Genomic DNA, 10,503 nt, shown 5'->3' with positions numbered 1-10,503 from the left:
GCAGCGGAATTGGCGCGACAGGAAGTGGCAGCGACAGGAAGTGGCAGCTACAGGAAGTGGACACAGGACGTGGCTGTAGTCATGGCGGCGGCCTAGAGCAGGCGTGGTGGTGCGAGCGGGGGGGCACCGGGACCCCTGACCGGGCGGGGTGTGTGGATACCAAGCAGGAGGGCACGGTGGTGGAAATCTCCCCCGGGGCAATAGGAGGATCCCTGTGACGGGGCTGATCCTTTCCCGGGAGGGAATACAGGACCCCTGCAACAAGGTCCCGATCTGTCCCCTCTCTGTCGCCCCAGCTGTTCTTTTCACCACGCTCCATTCCTGGGATTCCGGAGCCGCCGGGATGACGCAGGCGGAGCTACGGCTCTGCTCCCTCCTGCTCCAGGAGCACTTCGGGGAGATCGTGGAGAAGGTCGGGAACTCCCTGCTCCGGACGGGACCGCGGCCGCTGCGGCTCCTGGTGGGGGACACGGGGCTGCTCTCGGATCAGGTACGGGATGGGAGTGTGCCAGGAGGGGAGATCGGGAGGAAAACCTGGAGAAGGACAAGGAATTTGTAATGAAATAAATCAGGAGTGGGAGGTTCGTGTGTCCCCGAAAAACTGATTTGGGAGGAACTGGGGACACTCATGCTCCGTATGTAGCAAAGGGAGGAATAGGGTCGAGGAATGGGGATAGATGGGTGAGAACATCTGGTGAAAGGACAAGGAATTTTTAATCAATCTGTAAGGAGGACTTTAATAGAACAGGTGGCTTATATTTCCCTGAAAAACTAATCTATGAAGGAGCAGGGAAATTCTGATTCTCCATAGGGAAATTGGGATCTGGTCAGGGAGGGAACACCCAGGAAGACAGATGGGGCCATTACTTCTCCCGTAAAAGTCGGAGTGCAAGCCTTCCTCTCTCTCCCATAGGTGAAAAAGGCCCTTTGTGTCCTGATCCAGCACAACCTGGTGCGTTACGAGGTGCAGCCCCGGGGGTCCGTGGAATATGAGGCACGGAGCGAGCGGATCCTGCGAATTCTGCGCTACCCCCGATACATCTACACGGCCAAGACGCTGTACGGGGACCCGGGGGAGCTGCTGGTGGAGGAGCTTCTGCTCCACGGGCACCTTCCCATGAGCTGCGCTGTTGCCAGGGTCGCCGACCGCCTCACTGAAACCATGGAAGGTGGGAAGGAAGCTCCCATCTCAAAGAAATGGGATCTGGGAGTGGGTTTAGTTGTTAAATGGGACCAGAGGCACCGTACGTGTTCATAGCCAGGGTATGTCCTCCTGAGCCTCAGTAATATCCAGGATCTGGTCTTGTACAGGCTGATGGAGATGATGGAGGGTGAAAAGCTTCCTAAAAAACAGGGATTTGGGATTGTGTTTGTGAATGTGGTTCCAAAGGGTCTGTGGGGTGCTCACAGTTGTAGCAGTGAGCACGGCATGACCACATTCTCTAAAGCCTCAGGAACATCCCAGGTCCATCAACTGTGTCTCTTCTCCCACCTAGATGGGAAAACCATGGATTACGCAGAAGTGTCCAGCACATTTGTGCGCCTGGCAGATACCCACTTCATCCAGAGGTGCCCAATGGTCCCGGAAATCCCCCGTAGTACCAAGGTGCCGCCGCCCCCTGCACCTGCCCTGGCCATTGCTGAGAAGGACATGTACGTTGTGCCTCGTCTCAGCCTTGTTGGTGAGAGCCCCTGGGATCTTGGGATTCTGGGAGGCTTCAGGAAACACTCAGCTGCGTGTTAAGGCTACAGTGATGGGTTTGATGGGAAATAGTGTCTTGGCTTGACAGGGAAGGGGAAGCGGAGACACTCATGTGATGAGGAAGAGGAGGGAGAGCACAAGGCCAAAAGGCAGAAGCAGGAGGGAGGAAGCTCAGAGGTACAGGGAATGCTGGAGTGGTGGTGCCCTCCGTGCTCTGGCCTGGGAATCGGGACGTGGGAGGGATGGGATCCATATTCCCAAACATGTTCTGGGGAAACCAAGTGGTCCCCTTCTCCTCATTTATGCGCCCCACTTCTCCTCACTTTTTGTCCTGCCCAGACCCCCCCGGACGATGGCATTTACTGGCAAGTCAACCTGGAGCGCTTTCATCAGCACTTTCGTGACCAGGCTCTGGTCAGTGCTGTGGCCAGCCGCATGGACCAGGTCTGGGGCTTCCCCCCGCCCGCTCCATTCTGGAATGGAGCTTTTCCCACCGTAATTCCCGGTTTTCCCAATACAGACCAGCAGCGAGGTGGTGCGGACGATGCTGCGCATGAGCGAGGTGACCACGGCGTCAGGTGCATCCCACACGCAGCCGCTCTCCTCCAATGAGGTGGGTCCTTGGAAGTCCCTGTGAAGTCGGTATCCCTTGGAATCCCTCGATGTTCTCTGTTCTTTTCTGCCGTAGATATTCCGATCTCTTCCAGCCGGGTACAACATTGGGAAGCAGGTGCTGGACCAGTACCTGGCACTCCTGGCCGATGATCCGGTGAGCCTGGGGACGCTGGATGGAGGGCTGGGTGGACTGTGGGGCTTTTCCGGGCTCTGTTTGTTCCACGATTCCTCGGTTGTTTCTCTGTCTTTCAGAGGGTAAAGCAGGTTTTACTGAGTTAAGGTTTTTAAGAGATACTGAAGATTTTGTAAGTTATTGAACAGACATTGAAATTATTGACCAGGTATTAAAGTTATTTTACAGTCATTGAAGATTTTGTAACAGATGCTGAAGTTATTCAAGAATACTTCAGTTATTCACCAGATATAAAACTTATTTAACAAATACTGAAGATAGGGGAGAGATACGTAAAATATATCGTAGGTATTAAAAACTAGTGAAATGATTTAAAAATACTGAAGTTCTGTCATATATTTTGGGGTTATTTCAAAGTCATTCAAGCTACCTAAAATTCTGACCTTGAATATAATTAAGAGATGTTAAAGATATATAAAATCCCCTGGAAGTGTCAGTAAGATCTGGCCCATGCTTTTAGGCTGTTCAAGTCCCAGATCTATTTTCCCCAAAATCTTCTTACTTTTCCCACTCCAGATTGTAAGGAAAAAGTCCGTATTTTCCTTCCTTCCTTCCTGGGATGTGTTGAACTTTTCCCTGTCCTCTCTCTGCAGCTGGAGTTTGTGGGGAAGTCGGGGGACAGTGGTGGGGGCACTTACACCGTTAGTATCCTTTGGGGGGAACTTGGCATTCCCACGCTAGAAGCATTATGAAGCTCTGGAATTGTCCTTGACCTCAGCCCCTACCGACCTGCACAAGGCGCTGGTGTCCCTGGCCACGGCCACGCTGGAGTCCATCGTGGAGGAGAGGTGATACGGGGACCCAGAGCCTCCCAGGCTCCTCCCAGCCCCTTCCCACATCCCTCCCTCATCCCAGTCCTCCCGCACAGGTTTGGCTCCCGCTGCGCCAGGATATTCCGCCTGCTCCTGCGCAAAAAGCACCTGGAGCAGAAGCAGGTGGAGGATTTTGCCATGATCCCGGCCAAGGAAGCCAAGGACATGCTCTACAGGATGCTGTCAGAGAACCTGGTGTCCTTGCAGGTGAGGGATCTCCAGCGTCCTGGAGAACTTGGTGTCCTCGTGTGTGAGGGAGCTGTGTGATCCCAGAGATTCCCAAGGTGGAACAGCTGTCCATGTGACAGTCACTTCCAGGCACTTCCAAGTGATCTCACCTGGAATCTGGGCATGGGGAACCCTTTGGGAAGGGGACACAGGGACACATCTGGGGAGGGGGATATCCCCACCAGGTTCCCATCACGTCCACCCCTCTGCCCTTGCACAGGAGATTCCCAAGACCCCGGACCACGCTCCATCCCGCACCTTCTACCTGTACACGGTGAATGTGATGGCCGCTGCTCGGATGCTGCTTCACAGGTGCTACAAGGTGAATCTGAAGGACCTGCCATGCCCCAAATACCACCGATCCCGGTCTATCTATGCAGTAATTCCCCTGGAATCCAGGCCTTGCTGCCAGCTCCTGCTCCCGTAAACTCTTGGGGCTCCCAGTCCTGGAAGCGCCATGTCCGGGTGTCACGGCCCCCTTCTTTCTGGTGCCACAGGGATGGCAGCAGTACTGTCCTCCGTGTGTCCTCCCGTTGGATTTTTGGGGGTGTGTGATCCCTTGGTGCTCCCCCAAGGTGGGCTGGGGGCTCACCTGGTTGGTTCTGTCACTCGAGAGCTCCTTCCTAGTATGGAGTCCAGGTGTCACATCTCCCTCCCTTGTGGTGCCACAGTGGTGGCAGTGACTGTGCCCACGTCCCACCATGGGTTTCCTCAGTGCTCCCCAACAGACCTGTGCTGGGGACTCACGTCTTTCACCCCCAGAGCGTGGCCAACCTGATGGAGCGACGGCAACATGAGATGCGGGAGAACAAGTGAGTGCTGTGGTTTGGGGTGTCCTGGCACGGTGCCGGTCTGCAGCTGCCACTGCCATGCTCACGCATCCGTTTTACCTCCTAGGAGGCTCCTAGAGAAGTCCCAGCGCGTGGAGGCTATCCTGGCCTCCATGCAGGCCACGGGTGCCGAGGCGGCGCAGTTGCACGAGGTCGAGGAGATGATCACAGGTCCGGAGCGGCAGCAGCTGGACACCTTAAAACGCAATGTCAACAAGTGAGGGGAGATGGAAACAGGGATGCGGATGAGGTTTGGGTACCCTGTGGGTGCTGCCCATCACTCTCTGTCCCCCAGGATTGATGCCAGTGAGAACCAGGTGGATGAGACCATCTTTGTCCTGGAGTCGTTCATCGAGAGCACCATGAAGAGACTGTGAGGGAACAGGACGGGAACAAGGACATGAATAAAAGCAAGGACAGGAATATGGATGAGAACATGGATGGGGACAGGGACCAAATGTGTCTGCTCATAGTGCTTATGCTACTGAAGAGAGTAAAGCGACAGTTGGTAAAGCACCTGCGTGTCAGCTGGGTGTAGGGTCACAGGACACAAGGACACATAGGACATGGACACGCAGAGCATGTGGGACACATAGGGATACACACAGGACACATAGGCACACAGACAGGACTGTTTTTGTGTCCCCGAGGACCATTCACATGTCCCATGACTAGGTGATGATGATGCTGTCACTGGCATCACCTGTCTGTCTGGGTAGCTTTTATCTGAGGAGCAGTCATTGGATGTGTTTAATTTTGGAGGTGCAATCCAAATTTTAGCCAGGTGGTTTAGGGTCAGGGTCGTTTCATGCCATCACAGTCGGGGTGGTGGCTGTGGAAGAAAGTCACGGCACCACAATCAAGATTATTTGCCGTAAGCCATGTGCGGTTCCAGCGCATTCGGCAGCTGGAACCGCACTAAGGAGGACGGGGCCACGACGCGAGGGCGCTCAGCGGGGGCAGTGAGGTCGGGACGGGGCGGTGCCCGGCCGACCTTCAACGCCCTCCTCATCCTCGTCGTCGGCTCTCATGTCCTCCCCGAGCTCCTCCACTCGCCCCCGCCACCACCACGGTCGCCACCGCGGCAGCAGCACCGCGGCAGCAGCGCCGCGGCCTCCCCGGAACTCGCCATCCGGCGCAACCCGTCGCGCTCTGCCTCGCTGAGCTGCCTCCAGAGCCCGCGACCTGTAGCCCGCGCTGCATCCTCGGGCTCGCATAGTTCGCTCAGCCCGGGCAGGGGCGCGGGTGAAAACAGCACTCAGCGCGCAACGCCTCAAGAACCTGATCGCGGTAAAAGGCCTCGGTGCAGGGGCCGTGGGCGAGGTAGCGATGCAGGGAGCAGAAACGGCGGTGGCAGCGCGGGCACGTATAGGGGGCCGCGACGGCGCTGCAGAGCCCCCACGGAGGGTCAACCTCCACCGCCGCCATCTCGGTGTCTGACCCAGCACTCGCGGTGCCATGAGGCCCAATGCATCCCGCCCCTCAGAGGCGATCGGCCAATCAATAGGGTCGCAGCTCGGATTTCCCCGCCCTGTGGCCACTCTCATCCAGTCTACGCCGCTCGGGTGTTTCCGGTCCCGCTCGGCTCGCCGGTCCCCTCGCCTCCTTCCGTCGCTGTCTCTACCATTCGGGTATTTCCGATAGTACCTGCAGAAGCAGACTTGCGCTGTCCCTTTTCACAAAACCTACTTATTAATCTCCCCGTAATTAGCGCCGTATCACAGAGCCCCCTGGGACAGGCGGGGACTAATGCATAAGATGTTGCGGGCGCTGAGGGAGAAGGACGGGCGGGGTCCACAACCGACAGTGCCTCCTTCGCGGCACCTTCGGAAGCGGCACAAACCTTTCATCACATAATAATGTCTGATATTGCCACAAGTATATGCAGCAGTTAAGCAACCGCTCTCTCCTTGTGTTTTTTCACTACTGTAATGTCCCCGTGCGGAGTGCACCGTTCCCGGAGGCACCGCATTACCGGGAAGATGTGCCGGGCGTGAAAACGAGCTCCGGGGATGACAGCAAGCCCGTGCCAGAAACTCGCGGGTGGAGTACCGACAGATTTGTGATACTCAAGGTTTTCGATTGCATATAGTCTCTTTTTGAAAGTTGAAAGGTCCTCGCCGGGGGTGCACCGTTCCCGGAGGCACTGCAAGGCGGGGACGATGCGCAGAGCGGAGGGAGGAAGCCCCGGCTCCAACTCCGGAGCCCAAAACTCCGTCTTATAGAAAGTTCTCTCATCGAGATAGTATCAGATATTAAACTGATAAGAACAGATACTTTACTTGATCTTAGCCAAAATGCTGAGAAACGAGACCGCTTTACAGTACACACTCCCGTGGGCAGTCCGCTCGACAAACACACACCTCACAGTCTCCCCAGCGCCTCCCCGCACCTCCTTTCTAGCAATTTAAAGACACTTTCCCGCTGTCGTCCCTCACTTTCAGCACATGTTTCTGAAGCACTGACCCCTTAATCCTCCGAATTTCGCCCAAATATCGCTCTGATGATGCACACGTGGCGGTGACGCGTGTCTTTAATATGCATAACCCCACCGTTCCTGCCGGCAGCGCGGGAAATTCGCGAGGCGCTGGGAGCTCCGGGAGAGGCGGAAAGGCTCGGGAGCTGCAGGAGTTTTTCCATGGATTCTGCGGCTCAAGCAAGGGCGCGGGGCGGCCATGCGGGGCCGGACAGGCCGGCAGAAGGAGCTGCGGTGATTTGTGTGGGGAAAATGGGGAAAAATGGGGAAAAATAGGGAAAAATGGGGAAAAATAGGGAAAAATGGAAAAATGGTCTTTTTTCGGGGAGTCAGGAAAGGCTTGAAACCCCATTTCCCCCGCGCCCCCCACGCACCGAGGCCTAAACTCTGAAAGTCCCCCAATAAAGCTCTCAAGATGCCATTCACGCCGCTAAGGAATCGAGTTTGCCTGACCGACCTTCATCCGCCATGATGCCGCCGACCGCTGCGCGCAGTGATCTAATTTGCATGACCGGACCTCTTTTCCCCAGACCCCATTCATGCGGGATTATGCTTTAATTTGCATGACCCCGCCCCTTTACCAGCACCACAATTCGTGCCGCGTTTCATCTAGTTTGCATAACCCCGCCTGTTTTTCCCAGGATGCCGTTGGTGCATGAGGTAATTAAAATTAGCATAACCCCGCCCTTTTCTCCCAAGATGCCGTTCGTGCATGAGGTAATCCAAATTAGCATAATTCCGCCTCTTTTTCCCAAGATGCCGTTCTCGCATTACATAATGTTAATTTGCATACCCCCGCCCTTTTCTCCCAACATGCCGTTCGTGCATGAGGTAATCTAAATTAGCATAACCGCGCCCCTTTCTCCCAAGATGCCGTTCGCGCATGAGGTAATCCAAATTAGCATAATCCCGCCCCTTTCTCCCAAGATGCCGTTCGAGCATGAGGTAATCTAAATTAGCATAAGCCCGCCCCTTTCTCCCAAGATGCCGTTCGCGTATGAGGTAATCTAAATTAGCATAACCGCGCCCCTTTCTCCCAAGATGCCACTCGCGCATGAGGTAATCTAAATTAGCATAACCCCGCCCCTTTCTCCCAAGATGCCGTTCGCGCATGAGGTAATCTAAATTAGCATAATCCCGCCCCTTTCTCCCAAGATGCCGTTCGACCATGAGGTAATCTAAATTAGCATAACCGCGCCCCTTTCTCCCAAGATGCCGTTCGCGTATGAGGTAATCCAAATTAGCATAATCCCGCCCCTTTCTCCCAAGATGCCGTTCGAGCATGAGGTAATCTAAATTAGCATAAGCCCGCCCCTTTCTCCCAAGATGCCGTTCGCGTATGAGGTAATCTAAATTAGCATAAGCCCGCCCCTTTCTCCCAAGATGCAGTTCGTGTATGAGGTAATCGAAATTAGCATAACCCCGCCCCTTTCTCCCAAGATGCCGTTCGCGCATGAGGTAATCTAAATTAGCATAATCCCGCCCCTTTCTCCCAAGATGCCGTTCGCGCATGAGGTAATCTAAATTAGCATAATCCCGCCCCTTTCTCCCAAGATGCAGTTCGCGCATGAGGCAATCTAAATTAGCATAACCGCGCCCCTTTCTCCCAAGATGCCACTCGCGCATGAGGTAATCTAAATTAGCATAATCCCGCCCCTTTCTCCCAAGATGCCGTTCGCGCATGAGGTAATCTAAATTAGCATAACCCCGCCCCTTTCTCCCGTGATGCCACTCGCGCCCGGCATTCTCTCATTTGCATACCCACGCCTGCCTCCCCAAACCCCGCCCATGCCCTTCTAATTTGCATATTCCCTCATGAGGCACGGCGCAGGCCATCGCCGCTCTGCCGGGCGGGTTCGGGACAGCGGGGATCAGGGATTTCCCGCCCCTTTCTGGGGCTTTTCGGGGGCAGCAGAGGGACCCTCGGGGCTGCGGTAAGAGCAGGGGAGGGGGGAAATCCCGGGGAGGAAACGGGGAACGCCCGAAAATCCCCCAAAATTGTCACATCGCCCCCAAAATTCTTGAGGAAACCGGGGAGGGTCGGGAGGGGCTTTAGGGAATTTTCTGGCTTTGGGGACTCCGGGATCTCTTAGGTCACCCCCAGGACCTCCCGGCCGCTGCCGAAGCGGCTGTGATGAGGCTCTGCACCTTTTTCACTTCACAAATAAACAAAATCCGTGTTTTTAAAAAGAATTGAGATTTTTATTTGCATCGTAGAAACATCCGCGATCGAAGAGCTGCAAAAAAGAGACCCGTGCGGCTCCCCCGCCCCGCTGCTCACCTCCTTCACGTGTTTATGTCATAAAACTGCCCCAAATCCCCTCCCAGATTCATTTAAATGACATTAATCTCCTTTATTACCCTGATAAAAATCGGAAACCCCCTCAGAAAGCGGCGAGATCACGGAGTTTTACCCAAATAGCACGCAAAAGCACGGTGGAAGCGCCGCCATTTCGCGGCACCCTGCGAGGGGCAGGGAGGAGAGAATCACAGCCGCCCGAGCTTTGGCAGCTTCTCGGGGGTCCGGAGAGCTGCGGTTTACCCTTAACTGCGGATAATCACGCTTACTCGGATTTAAATCTGTTTTTAACCGACCAGAGGTCCCCGGCGGGGTGCACCGTTCCCGGAGGCACCGCAATACCTGGACCATCCGCGGAGCGGAGGGAGCAAGCTCCGGATCCAACTCCCGAGCCCAAAAATCCTTTAATACAAAGTCCTCCCATCGAGGACGTATCAGATATTGAACTGATTAGTTACTACACTTGATCTTAGCCAAAAAGCCGAGGAACGATACACAGGGAATTCCAAACGCGGTCCCCACCCGCTCTCGCCCCTGACTCCCCCACCGCCCTCGCGTTGTTCCCGAGCTCCTCCCACGCTGCATTCCGCGCTCCCCTGCCCGCGCCTCACAAGCACAGAGCCCTGGAAGCCCGCAAATCTGCATTGACATCCTTCCGAGCAACCCCTTCACAAGCACAGAGCCCTGGAACCCCACAAATCTGCATAGACATCCTTCCGAGCAGCCCCTCCGTGCCTTCGCTCTTGAATCTGCACAGCCCCACCCCTGACTCTCCCTCCCGTCCGCATTCGGGTTCCGCCCCGGAAAAGAGGGGATGCCGGGAGCCGCGCCGGGAGCCGCGCCGGGAGCCGCGCCGGGAGCCGCGCCGGGAGCCGCGCCGGGAGCCGCGCCGGGAGCCCCGCCGGGAGCCGCGCCGGGAGCCCCGCCGGGAGCCGCGCCGGGAGCCCCGCCGGGAGCCGCGCCGGGAGCCCCGCCGGGAGCCGCGCCGGGAGCCCCGCCGGGAGCCGCGCCGGGAGCCCCGCCGGGAGCCGCGCCGGGAGCCCCGCCGGGAGCCGCGCCGGGAGCCCCGCCGGGAGCCGCGCCGGGACCGCGGGGGGATAGAGCTGCTGTGTGTACGGAGCGAGGCATGTGTTGAACACAGAGAGCACAAAGCTCCGTCGGGGAATTATTAGGAGGAGCAAAAGCCAAGAGACAAGCTCGGGAGCAGGCGTGCGGCCACGGGGGCGGGCGGGGGCGGAGCCGCAGCCGGTGGTACGGCTTGTGTCCCTGCGGTCAGCGGAGCGTGTCTGTGAATCGTCCCCAAAGCCGCCTGCCTCCCCGCGCCCCGCTGAGCCTGCTCGGGTGTCCC

General features: G+C 56.6%; 1 protein-coding gene and 2 non-coding genes across 7 annotated transcripts; 1 reads left to right on the top strand and 2 right to left on the bottom strand.

Annotated features, from left to right (window-relative positions):
* The first annotated feature begins 32 nt into the window (after positions 1-32).
* Positions 33-4,896, top strand: POLR3C (RNA polymerase III subunit C). 5 transcript variants are annotated; one of them, XM_085082267.1, is made up of 15 exons: positions 33-109; positions 297-490; positions 914-1,169; positions 1,497-1,682; positions 1,791-1,879; positions 2,042-2,146; positions 2,223-2,315; positions 2,391-2,471; positions 3,104-3,155; positions 3,229-3,298; positions 3,379-3,529; positions 3,771-3,872; positions 4,313-4,362; positions 4,448-4,597; positions 4,676-4,896. In XM_085082267.1, exons 2-15 carry the CDS (start codon positions 344-346, stop codon positions 4,755-4,757), a joined length of 1,614 nt encoding a protein of 537 aa, XP_084938393.1. In that variant the 5' UTR covers positions 33-109; positions 297-343; the 3' UTR covers positions 4,758-4,896. The 5 variants fall into 5 exon arrangements, with proteins under 5 accessions (XP_084938393.1, XP_084938392.1, XP_084938391.1 ...); XM_085082266.1 differs by having other exon boundaries at positions 64-148; XM_085082265.1 differs by having other exon boundaries at positions 69-163.
* Positions 4,897-6,501: 1,605 nt separating this feature from the next.
* Positions 6,502-6,692, bottom strand: LOC146427227 (U2 spliceosomal RNA). The gene has a single exon (XR_014856569.1). It is a non-coding gene; the product is annotated as a U2 spliceosomal RNA (small nuclear RNA).
* A 2,771-nt stretch (positions 6,693-9,463) lies between these two features.
* On the bottom strand, positions 9,464-9,648 carry LOC146427226 (U2 spliceosomal RNA). Its single transcript, XR_014856570.1, has one exon. It is a non-coding gene; the product is annotated as a U2 spliceosomal RNA (small nuclear RNA).
* Positions 9,649-10,503: the final 855 nt, after the last annotated feature.

The sequence above is a fragment of the Lichenostomus cassidix genome, chromosome 25 (assembly GCF_008360975.1).
Source record: "Lichenostomus cassidix isolate B80296 chromosome 25, HeHo_3.0, whole genome shotgun sequence".
Taxonomy (NCBI): domain Eukaryota; kingdom Metazoa; phylum Chordata; class Aves; order Passeriformes; family Meliphagidae; genus Lichenostomus; species Lichenostomus cassidix.
Note: the sequence above shows the minus strand (reverse complement) of the source record. Positions and strands in the feature narration are given on the sequence as shown.